The sequence below is a fragment of the Equus przewalskii genome, chromosome 10, assembly GCF_037783145.1.
Source record: "Equus przewalskii isolate Varuska chromosome 10, EquPr2, whole genome shotgun sequence".
NCBI classification, from domain to species: Eukaryota; Metazoa; Chordata; class Mammalia; order Perissodactyla; family Equidae; genus Equus; species Equus przewalskii.
The window spans coordinates 50,790,911-50,811,247 of NC_091840.1; the positions used below are offsets into that span (position 1 = coordinate 50,790,911).

The 20,337-nt window shown below is 52.7% G+C and overlaps 1 protein-coding gene across 1 annotated transcript; it reads left to right on the forward strand.

Moving 5' to 3' along the window:
- Positions 1 to 4,610: 4,610 nt before the first annotated feature.
- On the forward strand, positions 4,611 to 19,762 carry GUCY2D (guanylate cyclase 2D, retinal). Its single transcript, XM_008543045.2, has 19 exons — positions 4,611 to 5,609; positions 5,694 to 5,998; positions 8,283 to 8,634; positions 8,967 to 9,051; positions 9,329 to 9,431; positions 9,851 to 9,952; positions 11,574 to 11,654; positions 12,967 to 13,173; positions 13,270 to 13,426; positions 13,965 to 14,114; positions 14,765 to 14,913; positions 15,441 to 15,604; positions 15,687 to 15,879; positions 16,148 to 16,322; positions 16,617 to 16,715; positions 16,834 to 16,928; positions 17,065 to 17,150; positions 17,325 to 17,434; positions 17,999 to 19,762. The coding sequence occupies exons 1-18, from the start codon at positions 4,877 to 4,879 to the stop codon at positions 17,416 to 17,418; spliced, it is 3,330 nt and encodes a 1,109-aa protein (XP_008541267.2). The 5' UTR covers positions 4,611 to 4,876; the 3' UTR covers positions 17,419 to 17,434; positions 17,999 to 19,762.
- The last annotated feature ends 575 nt before the right edge of the window (positions 19,763 to 20,337 follow it).

Consider the following 20,337-nt stretch of genomic DNA (forward strand, 5'->3'; position numbering starts at 1 on the left):
TCATTTAAACTGAAGGAATCATTTTTTTTCTTTGTCTACTGCTGCAGCGATTCCACAAACAGAAACTTCTCATTCCTTCTGTCAACTCCAAATTTCATGACTTTAGGTGGAGGAGGGACTAAAAAAATCCCAGAAGAAAGACATTTTCCCTTTCCCTCTTAAGGAGGAGAGGAAGCAAGGTCTTCCAGAGGAGCTCCACCTGCGGCTGAGGTTATTTATAGGAGTTGGATTTAAATATAATTCTGCCCTCTGGTAACTCCAGCAGAACTGCTGCTTTAAGAGCTGCCCCACCCTTGATGTAAGAGGGCTGTTTCTCTCTAGTACCTCACAGATTGAAGACAAATTAGCAGGCAATAGACAAGAAACATAAACAAGCTCTGATCTGGGTCACCGGAAGGAAGGCACAGGGTGGTGGCTGGAGTCTGGCTATGTAACCTTGGTGTGAGGACCAGGACAGATTTAAAATATTCTGCGCCTCCAGTACAAAATGGTGCAGGCTCTGTGGAAAACAGTGTGGCAATTCCTCAAACATTAAACACAGAATTATCATATGATCCAGCAACTCCACTGCTGGGTATATACCCAAAAGAATTGAAAGGAGAGACTCGAACAAATGTTTATACGCCATGTTCGTGGCAGCATTATTCACAATAGCCAAAAGGTGGAAGTCAGCCAAGTGTCCACGGACATATGAATGGATAAACAAAATGTGATATATACATATAATGGAATATTATCCTTAAAGAGGAAGGAAATTTTGACACATGCTACAACGTGGATGAACTTTGAGGATATTATGCCAACTGAAATAAGCCAAAAGGACAAATACTGCATGAGTCCACTTATATTAGGCCCCTAGAGTAGTCAAGTTCCTGGACAGAATGTAGATGGTGGTTATCAGGGACTAGGGGGAGGGGGAAATGGGGAATTCTTATTTATTGGGTACGGGGTTTCAGTTTGGTATGATGGAAAAGTTTCAGAGATGGATAGTGGTGATGGTGCACAACAACGTGAATACATTTAATGCCATTGAGTTGTATACTTAAAAATGGCTAAAATGATAAATTTTATGTTATGCACATTTTACCACAATAAAAAAAGTCAGAAAAATTCTGCTCCTCATCCATATCTACTTTACCTGTCATTGCACGGGCCCTAGAAGAGTATCAGGAGTTTACGGACTAAGCCAAATCAGTCTCTGGGCCTGAGTCTCATCATCTGTGAAATCAGGAGCTGGGTGGAGAGTCCGTGATTCCAAGTAGACACTGTGTCAGAAGAGGAGAGGTCTGAGGAAAATAAGCCTATGGAAAGTAAGAAGTGCAAGACTATGAATGGACATTGACACCTACTAGATTTTGAGACTCTACGATAGGTCAGACATTAACATTTTTTATTTAAAAGTTTTTCAAATTTTTAAAAAATTTAAGTTATAAAATATTTCAAACGTACAGAAAATCCCTAAATATAGTGATTAAGTGTCAACTGCCATGAGATCTTTACTCTTTATTCACTGGTGTATCCCCAGAGCCGCTTAGAACAGGACCTAGCACATCGTAGAAATTCAATGAGTGCTTTTTGAATGAAGAAATGACTCCTTATACAAAGTCTCTCCATACACAAATAAATGTTAGTTTCTCTAGGGTAGTTCCTGCAAGTGGAATTGCTTCAACTCTAAGTTAATTGCTAAACAGCCCACCAATTTACACTGTCGTCCCTGATACACAGGGTTTGTGTTTTTCCTCATATCTACATCAGTAGTTGGTATTGTTACACTTTTTATTTTTTGCCAATCTGATGGCTGTTTAGTGGTATTTCATTGTTTTATTTTGCATTTCCTTGATTATTGGTGAGGTTGAGCATTTTTCCTTAGGCTTTTCTTATGGCTTGCCTCTTCGTATCCTCTGCCCACTTTTCTACTATGTTATCTTTTTCGTATCATATATATTTTTGATACTTTGTTACTGTTTTACAAATATCTTCTTGTTGTTGGTAACTTATGTGTTCTATCTGTGATACGCTTTTCTGACCAGAAATTTTAATTTTAATGTTTTCAGATTTATCAGTCTTTTCCTTTATGGTTTATACTTTGTACGTTTTATTCAAGAAATCCTTCCCTACCCTGAATTGATAAAGACATTCTCTTTTTTATACAAAAGTTTTTTACTAGATCTTATTTGGAAATAATTTCAAACTTACAAAATGTTGCAAAAATAAAAATAGTACGAAGAACACTCACATAACCTTTACCCAGATTCACCAAGTGTTAACATTTTACCCTATTTGTTTATCATTTGATTTGTACAATATATAACATACCATATGTAATATATATGATATATAATATATACATATTTCTTTTCTGAACTGTTTGAGGGTAAGTTACATACATTATGGTGCTTTATAGCTAAATACTTCAATGTGTATTTCCTACAAATAGGGATAGTCGCTACCATAACTACAGTACTGTTAAAAAGTTACATTGATAAAACACTTTTATGAAATCTCCCATTCAGGGGCCGGCCCCGTGGCCGAGTAGTTAAGTTCGCGTGCTCTGCATCGGCGGCCCAGAGTTTTGCTGGTTCGGATCCTGGGCACGGACATGGCACCACTCATCAAGCCATGCTGAGGCAGCGTCCCACATGCCACAGCTGGAAGGACCCACAACTAAAAATACATAACTGTGTACCCGGGGGCTTTGGGAGAAAAAGGAAAAATAAAATCTTAAAAAAAAAATCTCCCATTCATATCCCATATGAAAATATTCATATTCATATTTTGTCAGCTGACAAATTTGATGTTGATTTTCTTTATAGCATTTATATATCAGTCCTTTAAGCTTGTAGCAGTTTTTAAAGCTCTTTGGTACAGGCTCCAAACTAGGGACAGGTATTGCATTTAATTGTTACGACTTTTTAGCTTCCTTTAATCTGGAACAGTTCTTCAACCTTTATTTGTCTTTTATGATATTGACATTTTTGAAGAATATAAGCCCCTCCTCGTTTTTTAGTAGAACGCTCCTTATTTTGTGTTAACCTACTGTTTCCTCAAGATTAGATTGATGAAATGCACTCTGGGCTGGAAGCCTACATAGAAGAATATTGTGTGGTATTGCATCTATGCAGTATTACATACGTGTAGTATTGTGTTTTTCTCAGGGTACCACATCAGGAAGCACAGATGTCTATCTGCCCCTCACTGGTTTATTTTGATCACCTGGTCAAAATGTCACCCGATTTCTCCACTGAATAATCACTGCTTTTTATTTTTTTGCTCCTTTCCAACTCCTAAGCAATCTGTAGGGAGACACCTTAAGACATGCAAATATCCTGCTCCTCATCAAAACTTCTCCCTAGCTTTAGCATCCGCTGATGATTCTTGCCTGGTCCAGTCTTCGCCATGATGCTTGAAAAAGGATTCATTTAAAAGTTTTTGTTTTGTTCGTATGTATGTCTTTAACCTGGAGTTGGTTTTGTATAGCGTGAGAGAGGGTTCTCATGCTATGTCCTCCCTCCCACTCCCATATGATTAGCTAGTCAGCTCCATTTGTGGAATAGCTCATTCTTACCCGGCTGATAAGAAATGTCCACTTCTTCAGAGGTCCAATTTCCGTTTTTGCTGGGTTTGTTTCAGTGCTCTCTATTCTGCCCCATTGGTCTGTTTATCCCTGCACCAATACTACACTGTCTTAATTATTATAGCTTTGCAATAAATTTTGATATGTGGTAGGATAAGTATCCCATCATATTCTTCTTTAAAATTGTCTTATTCATTTTTGTCATCCAGGCCATTATATTCGTCGTCGCAGGTAATTTTCACAACAACCTTCAGAAAGATTAAGCAACTTTCCCAAGGTCACGAAGCTAGTAAGGAGAAATTTGAACCCAGGTCTGCCCAAGGTCAGAGCTCTTTCCATTATTTCCTGGGCTTCTGCCTTTCCCAAGGCCAAAGGCATGGTTTTCTGGGCATGGAAAAGTGGAGGTTAGAGAATCAAGTGTGGACAGGTGAGAAAAGAAAGGCAGGTGTCAGACAGGTTTGGGTGTCATCTCTGGGGTGTAGACTTTGCCAGCCAAGGGATAGGGTTTGGACTTGGCTGAAAGAACTAGAAACAAGATTGGAGGGAATGGGACCAAGAGAACTCTTACCCTAAGACTGATCACCCAGAAGCGTCCATGGGCACATCTTTTTGCTTTCTAGGCTGAGCAGGGTAGTGTGGCAGCAGCCTGAAAGGGGGACCTGCAGCTGCTTTTATGCTGGGAGTTGGGGGCCGGGAGTGTGGGCGGGGGTGCTGCATGGAGGGGAAAGAATCTGGCTGGCTGGCTGCCTGGAAGCCAGGATGGATCCCACCCCAGGGAGCCCCATCCTCCACCAGCCCCTCCCTGCCTGATTAAGAGACCCTAATCAGCTTGGAGAGATTAAGCCCTCTGGCCTGCTGTTCCCACACCCCTCGCCCTGGGCCCTGGCAAAGGAGACCTGTGGGAGGGCGTCAGAAGCAGGAGCGGCCCTGTGACCCCTCACCCCAGCCCTGGGCCCGAGCTCCGGACTTTCCGGTGAGTGACAAAGGTCCCTCCTCGCGGATTCCAGGTGCCTTTTGCCCGGGAGAGACCACGGAAGGGCGTGGGGCGTGTCCTCACTGACCCCCGACGGCTCTGATGCGGGGGGGAAGGGCAGATAAGGGGGAAGCTGGAAGCATAGCAAAGCAGGGGGTTCTTCCAGGCTATACCCCTGACTCCATATAGTTGTCCAAGCCTGGAGAGGGGGATGTGGAAGTGGAGACACACCACGGGTTAACGGGCTCTGAGAAACTAGGGGTTGCAGAGAGAGTTCTAGGGGGTCTCCTCCGCTCATCCTGTTCTGTTTATGCTCCCAGAAGCCGGCAATGACCGCCTGCGCTCTCCTTGCCGGTGGACTTCCCGACCCCCGGCTCTGCGCCCCCGCGCGGTGGCCTCGGTCTCCGCCCGGCCTTCTCCGGACCCTGCCCCGGCCCTGGCCTCGGCTCCGGCTCCTGCTGCTGCTGCTTCTCCTGCCGCCCTCCGTCCTCTCCGCCGTATTCAGAGTCGGGGTGCTGGGGCCCTGGGCCTGCGACCCCATCTTTGCCCGCGCCCGCCCGGAGCTGGCCGCCCGCCTGGCCGCCGCCCGCCTGAACCACGACCCTGCCCTGGAAGGCGGGCCCCGCTTCGAGGTGGCGCTGCTGCCCGAGCCGTGCCGGACGCCAGGCTCGCTGGGGGCGGTGTCCTCCGCGCTGGCCCGCGTCTCCGGCCTCGTGGGTCCCGTGAACCCTGCAGCCTGCCGGCCGGCCGAGCTACTAGCCCAAGAGGCGGGGGTCACGCTGGTGCCCTGGGGCTGCCCTGGGACGCGAGCGGCGGGCACCACGGCTCCGGCCGTGACACCTGCGGCGGACGCCCTCTACGCCCTCCTTCGCGAGTTCCGCTGGGCGCATGTGGCCTTGGTCACCGCCCCCCAGGACCTGTGGGTGGAGGCGGGACGCGCACTGTCCACCGCACTCAGGGCCCGGGGGCTGCCCGTTGCCCTAGTGACTTCCATGGAGCCCTCGGACCTATCTGGGGCCCGGGAGGCCCTGAGGAGGGTCCGGGACGGGCCCAGAGTCAGAGGTAGGCTCCCCTGTAGGGTGCGGGGAGGTCAGCGGTGCCGAGGGTAGTGGGACCGGGCGGTGAGCCGAGTCTCTGCGTCCGCAGCAGTGATCATGGTGATGCACTCCGTGCTGCTGGGCGGCGAGGAGCAGCGCTGCCTACTGGAGGCTGCAGAGGAGCTGGGCCTGGCTGATGGCTCCCTGGTCTTCCTGCCCTTTGACACGCTCCACTACGCCTTGTCCCCAGGCCCGGAGGCCTTGGCGGTACTTGCCAACAACTCCCAGCTTCGCAGGGCCCATGATGCGGTGCTCACCCTCACGCGCCACTGTCCCCCGGGAGGCAGCGTGCTGGACAGCCTGCGCAGGGCCCAAGAGCACCAGGAGCTGCCCTCTGACCTCAATCTGCAGCAGGTAGAGGGACCAGGGAGGAGGGAAAAGAGGAGGAGAGCTGGGATAGCCAAAGGGGAGAGGAGGGAGGAGGCAATGAGAGGAGAAGTGGATAGAGCCAATGGAACGAGAGGAGAATGGAGAGACGGGAGAGAGGAGGAGGATGCCAACAGGGACAGAATAACTAGCTCTAGCTGTTCCGGAGTTTCCTGGGTAATGTAGAGGCTGTGGTCTTGCTTGGGGAATCTTAGTGTGTTAGGATTGCTTCTAGAGAGTAGGCATGAGACCCCTCGAGCCCAACACCAAGGAGTAAACTCAAATGAACTTTACACTGAAACATCTTTTGCAGCCAACTTAAAAGTACACCTGCTTCCAGCACCACCAAAACATACAGTCTGTAGTACACAGCTGGTATTCCTAAGAGAGCAGGAAGGAGGGAGGATGCAGACCCAAGCTTCATTCAGTTCAGAGGTGTTTGCTCTGGGGTTTCATCTAGGGGTCTTCTCTTTTGGAGGGCCTTGCCAGCTTGTGAGAAGTAGAAGTCCCTAGGTGTGAGAAGTCCCTAGGTGGAGCCAGGGGCTTCTGTAATCATTTAGATCCACAGCTTATTCCCAGCATCCAGTTAGTCCCCAGGATTCCCTGAGAACCCAGAGTCTCAGTTCAGACCATCTAGCTCCACCTCATTCACAAAAGGGAAGATAGGAACCACTAAGATAGAAGGGAATTTAGATGCCAGTGGGCAGTAAACTAACCACCACAAAGGCCCTTCTCAAAGGGGAGCACATGAGAGAGGACTGTGAACCAAGGGGGGTTGAAATATTCCCCATAAGTGCCCCTAGTCTCCCTCAAGAGGATTTGGGGTAGCCAATGGGGAGAACGGATGGGAAAATAGAAGAACAAGAGTTAGGAACCATGGTGAGATGGGATGAGGGAAGATGGAGAAAGTGGAGAAAGAAACTTTTCAGTTCTCAGTAAGTAGCACAGCCTTCCACTCAGCTGCCCAAGTGAGACCCCTGGGAGTCACCCTTGATTCCTCTAACCTTTTGCCCCTACATCCAGACATCAAGTCCTGTCACTTTTACTTCCTAAAGGTCATTAGCATCCATCCACTTCCTCCATTCTCCTTGTCACTGCCCTAGTTCAGGCCATAGCACCTCTGGCCCACATCTCCAAACAAAATCTCTCAGGTGGTCTCTGCTTCAACTCTCAGCTGCCCCAGGCCTTTCTCCACCCAACAATCAGATCAACAATCAGAACTTCAGAAATCTGACAAATCTGACAATGTCACACCCCTGTTCAAAGCCACCTCCTCACCCTGCATAGATGCAGGTCTCTTCACATGGCTTCACCAGGTCTCCTGTCTTCCTCTCTTCCTTCTTCTTTGAACTTCAGCCAGAGTGAGCTACTTTGGGTTTCCTAAATATGTCCTCCTCTTTTATATCTGTGTTGCTGGGTGTACTGTCCCTACCCTCCCCCAGATAATTCTGACTCATCCCCCGAGGGATGGTCACTTCCGGAAGCCTCTCCTCTTCTGCTAGCCTGGGTTGGAGTCCTGTTTCCTGTCTCTGAAGCTCCTCCAGTTACCGCTCCCCACCCCCATTCAGTGCACTGCTTTAGCATCCCTGCCTATCTCCTCCACTAGACGAAAGAGGCCCCGGGACAGGGACTCCATCTTGTACACTGATATCTCCCTAGTGCTTCGCTGTGAGAGATGGGAACTGGGAATGACAGAGAGGCTCCGTTAGATCAGGTGGGAAATGAAAAGAAGGGGAAATAGAAAATAGAAGCCAACGAAAAGATGGGAAAGAGACTTTTAGGTGAATAGTAGATAATGAGAGTAGTAAAAATATATGTAAGGATCATATTGATCATTTTGCGATATATACAAATATCAAGTCATTATATTGTACACCTGAAACTAATATAATGTTATATGTCAATTATTGCTCAATTTTTAAAAAGTTTTTAAAAAATATATGCAGAGAAACCAGCAGGAAAGGGAAGAGAGGGGCTGTAGGTGATGGAGAGTTAGAATTAGCCAAAGCCGAGAGAAGCTTAATGATCCTAAAAAGAAGAGAAGTCAGTGGGGAAAAGGAGTGGGACAGCCAATGGAGAGACAGGAAGAGATAGCTACGGGGGAGGGGCTTGGGGAACCTCTAACTAGGAGGTGGGCACAGTGAACACACGCCGGCCTTGAAGGGCTTGAAGGGCCCAAAGCGCTCAGTGAACGGATAGGCGGGGCCAGGGAGTCCCGGTCTGTTTATGGGTAGTGACCCCAAACCCTGAGCCCCCTACTCTCCTTCCCCAGGTATCCCCACTCTTCGGCACCATCTACGACGCGGTCTACTTGTTGGCGGGGGGCGTGGCGCGGGCGCGGGCAGCTGCAGGTGGCAGCTGGGTGTCCGGAGCAGCCGTGGCCCACCACGTCCGGGATGCTCAGGTCCCCGGCTTCTGCGGGGCCCTGGGAGGAGCCGAGGAGCCCCAGTTTGTGCTGCTGGACACGGATGCGGCGGGGGACCGGCTGTTCGCCACATACATGCTGGACCCCACCCGAGGCTCCCTCTGGTCGGCTGGGACCCCGGTGCATTTTCCTAGAGGGGGACGGGGGCCTGGGCCGGACCCCTGGTGCTGGTTTGACCCAGACGACATCTGCAACGGAGGTGAGGGCGAGCACCCCAGCCCCGACTGGGACAGTCGCCGTGGACCCTCCCATAGTGCTGAGAGTGAACTCTCGACCTGTAACTCCTCTTAGAGGCCCTTCCAGGTCCTCCTCAGATCTCTGGCTTGTGCAGGACTCCTCTCTTGTGGAACCCCAAAAGCTCTCTGGGAACCTTTCCAGCATTCCCAGACACTCCCTTTGCTGAACGCGTGGCCTTTCCCTAGATCCTGTTCCGGGCTCCCATCCCACTTTGACGAGATTGCTTGCCTCTCGAGAGAGGGCGCCTCCCCTCGGCTACAGTCCTCAGCGTCCCTCCTCTCACTGCCTCTCTAGGAGTGGAGCCCCGCCTCGTCTTTATCGGCTTCCTCCTGGCCGTTGGGATGGGGCTGGCAGGGGTCTTCCTGGCCCATTATGTGAGGTGAGTAGGGGAGTGAGGTAGGTAGGAGGTGAGCTTGGTTCTTTACCTGCCAGAAATGCAACTGTGCAGCAAAGACAGCAGGCTGGGCTCACTCAAGAGTAGAAGAAGGCAGGATTTTTTGGAGGGGGAAAAGGGGATGGATCCTGGAGGGCTGGCAGAGTCCCAGGGGATGTCCGGTTTGGGGATAGCAGCCCTCCCCTGAGCCAAAATCATCCCCTGCTGGCTTCTTCTCATGGACTTGGTCTCCTTTGGGGAGATGACCTCCTTCCCCTACCAGGCACCGGCTCCTTCACATCCAAATGGCCTCCGGCCCCAACAAGATCATCCTGACTCTGGACGACATCACCTTCCTCCACCCTCAGGGGGGCAGCTCTCGAAAGGTGGGGGAGGCAGGGAATGAGGATTCAGCTGTATAGCTCCCCTGTAGATCCTCCCCTGTATATCTGGTCCCCTTCCTGGGCCAGCCTCACTCCAGCCCCTACCTGGGAAGGCCTGGTCTCTGTCCTGGTTCTGTCCTAGGTCTGAGCTCTGGGGATCAGCACCCTCGTGTGCACAATGAGGATAAGAGCCCTGTGCTGACTGCTTTCCTGGGGCAGTTGAAACTCCAACAAGAAAATGACTATGTTTGTCTTATAAGCTGTAAAGTGCTGTGCACTTGGGAAGTGATGTCATTATCACCTTCCCTAATTAAGATTCCTTCCCCTCCCCTCTTTAATCCCCAGAACCCAGCCTGACCTCAACCCAGGACTCTGAGCCCACAGTATATTTTGAGCCCTTGCACTGACCTCTACCCTCCTAGGTGATCCAGGGGAGTCGATCGAGTCTGGCTGCCCGCAGCGTGTCAGACATTCGCAGCGTCCCCAGCCAGCCCATGGATAGCTCCAACATTGGCCTCTATGAGGTGAGCCTGACCCCACCCAGGCTGAGCTCTCTTCCTGGAGGGGCAGGGAGAGAAGGGACGCTCAGGTTGGGGGCACAGAGGAGGCAACCTCTCTAGGGAGGTAGCAGTAATGTCATATCCTGCAGGCTCCAGGAAATGGGGATGGGAGCCCAGAACAGAATCTAGGGAGAGGTGATGGATTCCTTAGGGGAGCATCTGGGAATCCACCCAGCCCCAGGATTTTCCCTTAGCTGTCATCCAGGTGAGGGCTCCTCTAAGGCCAATCACAGTGGCTCAGAGGCCGAAGGCTTGAGCTAGTAGGGAGCATGTTGGCCACTGAGGCCATCTCTGGCCCTGTTGGGAATCCCTAGCCCTGCCCCCTCAATGATCCAAGCCTTCAGGTTACTGAAGGGCACAGGCCTCCCTGGAAACACCGGGGCAGAGGGGCATCTGGGATGTGGTCTCATGGTCACAAAAAGGACATTTCCAGAACATGGATTGTTCAGGAAGGGGAGTTTCCAGACGGGGCTCTCCCCAACTCCAGCCAGGCCCAAGTCTTGGCCCCACCCAGCATTTCCACCCAACTCAGATCAGACTCAGGAACAAACCTTAGAGGGGAAGAAGAAAGTCACAAAAGGGCATTAGGACACTAACTATGGGGTCAGCAAATCTGAATGTGGTGGGATGGGTGGAGACAGTGAGAACAGAGTCAGGCAGCACTGAGAGTGAGCTCAGGAGTGGAGGTTTAGAGCTCCTGAATGTTAGGTCACTGCGAGAATGCAGAGGCTCCTGGGACGTCCGCTAGAGGCCATCACGGCCATTTCTCAGAGGGGCACTGTTGTCATTTTGGGCAGGTTGTTCTTCATTGTATGGGACTACCCTGTGACTTGAAGGATGTTTAGTGTCTTTTGTCTCTGCCTCTGTGCACTAAACACAGCCCTCAGTTCTTTTGACAATTAAAAATGCCTCCACGTTTATTTCCAAATGCTCTTTAGGAGTCAGTACCAAACCCCCTAAATTGCCTTCTAGTCCAGATACTTTATCAAATGACAAGGGCAGCCACATAATTTCAAGGTCTCGGACAAAATAAAAATGAAGAGCCCCTTGTTCTTTCAAGATGACAACAGTGGATCATTGAGCCAAGCTCAGGCTCTTGTGAGCATGGGGCCCTGTTTGACCGCACAGGTGGCATGCCCATGAACTGGCCTTGCCAACAGCTGAGGACAGCGAGACCCACAGCCCGGAGGGGAGCTGCCTACACTTCACAGTTAGTCTATAATAAAGACTGATCTACCCAGACTCCTGACTCCTAGCACAGTGCTCTCGCATGGCAACAGATGGTGATGAGTTGTGATTTCAATGACATTTGTGGTGGTAACAGCTTGCTTAATAGAACCGTTGGTGAGCACATCTGGGGTGGTGAGGACAGCCATACAGGCCTTCTGCATCTCTCTCACCTAGGGCTGGCTCTCACTCAGCTGGCAGTGCACTGGAAGACACCAAAGCCCTTGCTCTTGATGCTCTCTTTCATAGGAAGATGTGTCCTGGGGCAGTGGGCCAATGAAAATGTGGGGGCTCTTGGGCTCCTTGCATCATGGGGTTCGAAGGAATTGAATTCCCTACTCCCATCTCTCTGCTCCAGGGAGACTGGGTTTGGCTGAAGAAATTCCCAGGGGATCAGCACATCGCTATCCGCCCAGCAACCAAGACAGCCTTCTCCAAGGTGAGAGCTGGGCTTGTGATGTGTGGTGTGGGGTGGCCATCATCTCCTCCCTCCTTGCCTTCTCTTTGCAACTGGGCACAGAGCTAGGCTCCAATGTGGGAGAGAACAAGAAGGTCTCAGTAAAGTGTCCCCTCCTCTCTAAAGTAGGTTTCCCATTATGCTTGCTCATAACGCTAGTTCTATCCTTTGATGTTCTTATCATAATTTTTGTAATTGTATGTTCATCTCTGTGCTTATTTCTTATCTGCCTTCCTCGCTTGTCTGTAAGCTGAGTTAGGGCTTCCCCTTGCCCCCTCCATTGTATTTCCGGCACCCAGCACAGTGTCTGGAACACTAGAGAGACTCAATGAATGTTTGTTGAGTGAATGATAGAAGATAAAAAGTGGGTTTCCAGTTCTGTGCACAGAATGGCCTAGTTGATACATACTGAGTGAAGTGGAAAGTTGGCAAGGAGGCCATAAACTGGCTTACTTTGGTCCTTCCAACCTTAATGCCTTATTCCCCCCAACAGGAAGGAAGGGCTCCTTCCTTCCCTGACATCTCCACAGGAGCTCTTGACCACAGCTGCAGAATGACTTAAATAGACTACCTGTATGGGTCAATGGACTAAATCACCATTTAACAGCAAGTGTTTAAAATGGAAAGGAGCCCCTTACCGGGCATGTGGACAAAAGAAAAGCTAGAAAAGGCGGCCGGTCACCTGCTAGCTCCCTTTTTCCCAGCATGCCCGGATTGTGAGGGTGCTCAGTCCTGTGGAGTGGGTGTGACTTTGTTGATGGCTCCTCTGGGACCACAGCTTGGCTGCTCAGTCCCTCCTTCAGAAGCTGGGAAGGATGGGAGCCTCAGACATGTCTGACTCAATGCTGTAACCAAGCGAAGCCGCCAGAGGGCCTGCTGAGACACTGACACAAGCCGTTTCTGGTGTTTCTTGAAAGCAATGCAGCTTCTCCTTGGCTCTCCCCGCAAAGGCTGTTACATCAGAAGGGAAGAGGGGTGGTGCTTCTCCTTCACAACGTGTTTTCCCTGAAGACCCTGGGCAGTTCCAAGTCTTACGGTTACTAAATCAGAACCTGCCTGGGTCCTGACTACCAGTGCAAGGTTGTCTCTTCATCCCTAACATGCAGCTAAACCATACTCAGCATGAGAACAGTGGCCTTTGATCATGTTGTCTTTCCCAGAGAGAGAAGTCATTTCCATTTACCTTTTTTATCCCATCTTCCGAATTTGGATACTTGAAACCAGACCTGAATAACAGCGCCCTCCCCACGTGGCCCCCAGGACAGAACACGCCTGTTAACTTTGCCCCTCTCAGCTCCGGGAGCTCCGGCACGAGAACGTGGCTCTCTACCTGGGGCTTTTCCTGGCGGGGGGAAGCAGCGGCGCCGCGGCTCCCAGGGAAGGCATGCTGGCTGTGGTCTCAGAGCACTGTGCCCGGGGCTCCCTCCACGACCTCCTCGCCCAGAGAGACATAAAGCTGGACTGGATGTTCAAGTCCTCCCTCCTACTGGACCTCATCAAGGTGTGTGGGGTGGAAGGAGGGGTGGGAGGGGTGGGAGGGAGGAGAGGGCAAGGGAACGGCGCGGGGTCAGGCTGCCTCTTACCCGACCCCTGCCAGGGAATGAGGTATTTGCACCATCGAGGCGTGGCTCACGGGCGGCTGAAGTCACGGAACTGCGTGGTGGACGGGAGGTTCGTGCTTAAAGTCACCGACCACGGCCACGGGCGACTGCTGGAAGCGCAGAAGGTGTTACCGGAGCCTCCCAGCGCGGAGGGTAGGATTTCCCGGTTGCCTCCCGCGCGGACGAGCATACCCCCGGGATCCCCATCAGTTCAAGAGCCCCTCCCTCCCTCCGCCCTCACACTCTTGCCATCCCACATCCACAGGACGCCACTCCTGCTATGGAAAAGGTCTTGTGACCTCTGTGTGTGTGTGGGAGGGGGGAGGGCGGGGTGGGTAGCGGGGTCTTCTTAGGGGGCAGGAATTGCGCCTGAGGGGCGGAGCCCCGTCCTTGCTCTCGAGTCGGCTCTAAGTGGGGCTTTGCCTAAGGGCGGGGCTTGTGCCCGAGGGACGGAGTCTTCCCTGGGTGCCGCTTTGTCTGAAGGGCAGGGCCTATTTGTGAGGGCCTGGCTTTCTCGGAGACAGGCTTTGGGTTTCTGGTAGTTTCTCTTGGTGATAGCTGCAGGATGCAGGGCCAGACTCAGACTGGGGGCTTGGTGAGCGGGTGCGAGCCTGGGTTTTCTGGGGAGAGTGGGGGTCTGTCCCCAGCTCCCCCAAGGCAGAAGTGCGCACGCCCCCTTTCCCATCCCCAGACCAGCTATGGACAGCCCCAGAGCTGCTTCGGGACCCAGCCCTGGAGCGCCAGGGAACGCTGGCCGGCGATGTCTTCAGCCTGGGCATCATCATTCAGGAGGTCGTGTGCCGCAGCACCCCCTACGCCATGCTGGAGCTGACTCCCGAGGGTAGGGACGCCCCTCGCATAACGTTAGGACCAGAAAGGCACCCAGATGTTAGGCAGAGCCATGCCAGAGCCAGCCTCCCTCTTTTCCCTAACGCGGGATGATGAGTTTAATTATGTGGGCCTCCCTTAAAGCTGGGGTCTGAAGCAGCAGGGCAGTGGAGAGCCAAGCATCAGGATGGGAGGGGGTGGGCTTCTGTGCCCAGACCTCAGAGGTTTCCTCTGTCCTGATCCTGGACCAAACCTGCCCCCCCCCAGCTGACAGAGCAGGCTCATCTCTGGTTCTTAGGGGCTCCAGGGAAGCAGCAGGGTAAGGTGGGGAGGGGAAAGACAGCAGTCGCATCTGGTGCAAATCCATATATACTTATCATCTATAGGACTCGGCAAGCTACTTGATCACCCTCTCACTTTTCTTATATTCAATAAATATTCATCTCTTTGCCTGTCATGTCTTACTGTCCCCCGTCCCACACGGTACAGGATCCTCTTGTTACTCGCAGCAACCCCCCTCCACACTACACTCCCCTACTTATTGAAGCTCTGATCAAAGGGCCCCCTTCCGGTCCCCTCATCTTGGGCTTCAACAATCAGGCCAGAGTCAGAGGTGGCTTCTGCTCTGGAGCACCCCCTCTGATGGTCTCCTCATGCCTCCAGAAGTGGTGCAGAGGTTGCAGACCCCCCCACCGCTGTGTCGGCCCTCGGTGTCCATGGACCAGGCACCCATGGAGTGCATCCAGCTGATGAAACAGTGCTGGGCAGAGCAGCCGGACCTTCGGCCTTCCATGGACCGCACCTTTGACCTGGTCAGGGGCTGGGATTGGGCAAAGGCTCCGCTGGCCACTTGTCAGCAACCTGCGGAGGCTGCAGGAAGGCAGGCTGGCAGGACCTCTGATCTTCCCGTCTACTTCCCAAGGGGTAGCCTGAGGACTGGGGGTTTGGTGGGGGTGGAGTTAGAATGGGAGCTGTGAAGGCCTTTGGAGCAAGAGACAGAGCTCTGGGTAAGAGAAATATTCTATTCAATTCAAACAACATTTATTGAGAATCAAGTATATGCTCAGCCTATTGTGGCAGAAAGACCCTTGCTCTGGGGGCCCAAAGCTGGACTGGTTCCAGTGTCCTATCAATTACCAGCTGAAAACAGCTAACCTCTTGGAACCCCCATTTCCCATATGCCTCCTGATAATGTCTGCAAACACAGTGCCCAGCACCCCAGCAGGGCTTAATGAGTAGAAGATGGATGGAGGGGAAAGGATCAGGCATAGTACACCCCATGAGAGGGGCATGACAGCCCAGGTCCTCAGCAGTCCCACCAGCTTCCTCCTCCTCCCAGTTCAAGAGCATCAACAAGGGCCGGAAGACGAACATCATCGACTCAATGCTGCGGATGCTGGAACAGTACTCTAGTAACCTGGAGGACCTGATCCGGGAGCGCACAGAGGAACTGGAGCTGGAAAAGCAGAAGACAGACCGCCTGCTGACGCAGATGCTGCCTCCGTGGGTGCCAGGGGGAAGCGGGTGAGGAGGGCAGCTGGAATCCAGCCAGACTCCAGGTGATCTCATGGCCCGCCATCCCTAGGTCTGTGGCTGAAGCCCTGAAGATGGGGACACCTGTGGAGCCCGAGTACTTTGAGGAGGTGACACTGTACTTTAGTGACATCGTGGGTTTCACCACCATCTCAGCCATGAGTGAGCCCATCGAAGTGGTAGACCTGCTCAATGACCTCTACACGCTGTTTGATGCCATCATTGGCTCCCACGATGTCTACAAGGTGGGGTGTGTGGGAGGCAAGCCCTCCTTCAGCTTCACCAGCCTCCAGCTCAGCCCTTTCTGCTCAGCCACCTGCCCCAGGCCGCCAGCCCAAGCCCCTTTTCCAGTCCTCTTATACCTTATCTCTTCTGCCAGTCCCCAGCTCAGTTCCACAGCTGGAGGGCTCCCCAGAATCTCTGTATTAACCCCAGTTTAGGCCTCCTGACAAGGGACAATCACTTTGGGCGACAGAGGTGTTTAGTAGTGAATTTACACAACCCTTCCCCCAGGTGGAGACAATTGGGGACGCCTATATGGTGGCCTCGGGGCTGCCCCAGCGCAATGGGCAGCGGCACGCGGCAGAGATCGCAAATATGGCGTTGGACATCCTCAGTGCTGTGGGGTCCTTTCGCATGCGCCACATGCCCGAGGTGCCCGTGCGCATCCGTATCGGCCTGCACTCGGGTAAGCCCCGGCCCTTCGGGGCACCACCCCATCTCCCTCTTTGGGGCCGGCTCCATATTTCCTACACAGGAGGCAAACTCGTGGGGTGGGTGGGAGAGGGGACTTGTCTTGAAGCCTCCTTTGCGTAGCAGACACCCCATCGTAATATAAGAGGGTACACTTGAGAGTGTTTCTTTGGGGAGCTGGTGGAGAGTATGGGGTGCTGAAGTCCCCCAAGGCCCTAGGTGCCGCCCAGACGCCAGGCACGGCCAGCTTCAGCCCAGCCCCGCCCGCCGACCCCGCGCATCTCCGCAGGCCCGTGCGTGGCGGGCGTGGTGGGCCTCACCATGCCGCGGTACTGCCTGTTTGGGGACACGGTGAACACTGCCTCGCGCATGGAGTCCACCGGTCTGCGTGAGTGTGACCGAGGCGGGAGGGGTAGGGCGACGTCGCGCAGCCCGATGGGGTAACGGCCTGGGAGGGGGTCTGCGGGAGGGGAGTCCCGAGCTCACGGCGTTCCCCGTTGTCCCAGCTTACCGCATCCACGTGAACATGAGCACTGTGCGGATTCTTCGCGCTCTGGATGAGGGCTTCCAGGTGGAGGTGCGAGGCCGCACGGAGCTGAAGGTGAGGCCGGGCCCCGCCCCCTGCTGGGCGACAGCTCTGGCGAGGGGCACGCCAAATCTCCAGGTTTCGCTGCGACCTGCAGATCCACCTTCTTCACCCCAGTCCCGCTAAGTCCTCCGTCCCCCTGCCTCCCCAGGGCAAGGGCGTCGAGGACACGTACTGGCTAGTGGGTAGACGCGGCTTCAACAAGCCTATCCCCAAACCGCCTGACCTGCAACCGGGGTGAGGAGCCGGCATGGGCGGGCAGGGCGTGTTACGGGGCACAGCCCGGGTGGACCCCTTCTCCCTGCCTCCCACCCTGTATTCGACGTCGCCGGCGTAAAGTAGAGATGACCTGGGCCCTGCCCTCCCGGCCGCAATTCCCCCTTTCTGAGGCTGCCGCCTCCTTCCCCTCAGGGCCAGCAACCACGGCATCAGCCTGCAGGAGATTCCCCCGGAGCGGCGCCAAAAGCTGGAGAAGGCGAGGCCGGGCCAGTTCTCCGGAAAGTGAAGCCCGGTCCCTACAGGTGCTGCCCTCTCAGCTCCCGCCCAGCTGCCAATATCCCCTCAGACTGGGGGGCTGCATACACGGCCCGGGAGATGCTCCCTGGCAGACAGGAGCCTCTTCCGCAGCCTGAGGCCTAGTGCTGCCTGCAAACTTCCCATCCCAGCCCAGTGTCCCTATTCCTCTCTGATTCAGTGAGCCCAGGCTGGATCCTAAACCCAGGGATCTCCCCTGGGAGGGCAGCGCCAGCCGCAGGGATTCTGGTTTAGTATTTCTGGAGTGGTCCAGGAATGCAGACATGGGAACCTCTGTAATCATGACCTTCTGTGACCTCTCCTCTGACCCCCACGGCATTAACCAGGGCTCCCCCCAGGCCTCACAGGCTGTGCACTGCACAAGAGACAGAACCCTAGGGGGCAACATTCACTAAAGGACAAGGTAACTGCTGCCCCTGGAGGTCTGTTAGAGCAGAAGCCCTGCCTGCTACCCTCTTTCAAGAAACTCGGATCCATGACCCTCCCCTTCCTAGGTGAATCCCATGACCCCTCCCCATGATTTCCCTCTGAGACACTCCTCTTTTCCTCAGGATGATTCCAGAAGGTCCTTTTCCTGAAAGTTGCTGCTACAGGTGACTGAAAGTCTGGCTAATACCAGTGGCTTCTGTCCAGCTCTGCCTCAAAGGATTCTGGGCCTTTACAGGAGCTGGTTGCAAACCAGCTGTGTGACCGTGGGAAAGTCTCATGCACTCTCTGGGCTTGGGTTCCCCTCCAAGGCGAAATGAGGAGTGGCCTAGGTGGTTTCCACACCCCCCAGCTCTGACAGCTGGACTTCAGGATGATTGGCCTTGGGATATGGAGCACTGGGCATGTGACCTCCAGCCCCAGTGATCCCGAGCCCATCGGGGGATGCTGGGATGGGGGATTGTCCCCTCTCCAGGGCCTCTCAAGGACCCTGGAAGGAGGATCTGGGATTGGATGCCCCAACTCCAGAGGAGGTAGAGACCTGATCCAGGAGAGCGTGGGTTGTCTTGTGGCCTGAGGAGGCAGGTGCTTCTGTTTAGCCTCAAGCCTCCTTCCCTTCTCCATCCCTCACAAGTCAGAACCTGGCTCCTTCTCCTGTGGGCATAACCAGATAGCTTGCCCAAGCGCAGAGAAAAGTTGTTTCAAGACTTTGGGGAAAGGAAGGTAAACAGATTGCACCAAACCTTTATTAACCAGAACACCCGGGACTAGTAGTATCTCCTGTGTAACTGAGCGCTGCTGAGGAAGCAACTGGACAGAGACTCTTCTTGGCAACAGTGTCCACTCCCTTCCTGATAGGTCCCCAACTGAAGTTTCTTCTGTGGAACTCTGATGTTCCAGATCCCAGGCCTGGGCATGTTTGACTCTGGGTGTCCTTCACCATTGCTGCAGAGCCTGGCCGAAGTTAGCAGAAGCTGCAGCCACTCAGGCTGCGACCATAGGTAGTGAGCATCCAGTCCCTGGAGGTGTGCAAGCAGAACTGGAGACATCATTGACCAGGCATGTACAATCAGAGGGAATTCTTAGGTAGAAGGATGAACTAAATCCTCACTACACAAGATGTAGTTGGTGGACCAGCAGCAGTGACATCACCGGGGAGCTTGTTGGAAATGCAGAATCCAGGCCCAGACCTACTGAATCACAATCTGCATTTTAACAAGTTCCCTCAAGTATTTACATGCACATTAAAGTTTCTGAATCATGGAACTAAATAATCCTAGGATCCCTAAAATCTTAGAATCTCTAAGATTTCATAAAAGCCAGATGAGAAACCAGCCATAAGACTTGTTTTGTTTGGCCTATGGGGTGTTTTGTTTTTTGTTTTGAGGTAACATTTAAAAATCAAGAGATACCACGTCTTAAAAATGTATACCAAATTTCCCTCTTCTCTTGAAATCAAAAACCCCGCACAGGGGCAACTGCTGAGTTTCCACTGGCACTAAAGAGTGACTGTCCCCTTTCTCCAGGGCCTCGCTCTTCAGTTCTCGCTGTCTCCACCTCCCAGAGTCCTAGACACCAAGATTTTCTGAACTTCCTTTGTGTACCTCTCTGGTGCCTGTAGGCATTTGAGCTCAGGTCTCCTGGAGTAGCTGATGTTAGGATGACAGATGCTCCTGCAGGTTGTGTTGCCTGACTCATGAAAACCACCAGTTTAGTGATCTTCCCCTCCCTAAAGGTAGAGAGAGAACGTATTAGAAATCGAAAATCCAGCATTTGTAGGTTCTGGTTACCTAAGGTGGTGCTGCTATCGTGAGTAATTTAGTGCAATTTAAAAAACGTTTTTAACTGAGTTTGGAGATGATGAATTAAAGATTTTTTTTAAACCCCGATGCACACACATAAAAATATTTCTTAAATTACATAGATTCTTAAATATCTCTCTTCAGATTTGCTCTGTGGTTAGGGCCCAGAGATTGAGGGCAGACTCTGAATTGCTGGGGCTGGAGCTGACTGTGTGGGTGTAGCTCTTACTCCCCTGCCTCTTCTCTCCCTCCCCACCCCACGCCTTCCCTCTCCTTCCCTTTCTGCCCATGCGGGCGGCGCCGGGGTAGTTAATGGCCTGTGATTCAGGTCAATCTCAGGGAAGAGTCAACCTGAGTGCAAGATGATGTCCACCTGCTGTCATGTTGGGACCTGAGAGGGTGTGGGCAGGCTGAGGGAAGACACCCACCAGAGTGGGTGGAGAAGCAAGATGGATGGGGCCCAAACCCAGTCTGGGGAATAGGTGGGGTAAATGGTGTGAACAGGGCTGAGCAGGTCCTTTCATACCCTCAACTCGGTCTTGTTCCCAGGCCCCAATTTCAAAGGGGGGAGGAGCCTGGTAAAGGAGAGTCCCGTCCTCCTCCCCAGCTAGGAGAACTTGCCCCAGAGTTCACAGAGCTGGTAGGAGAAGAGAAGGGGAAAA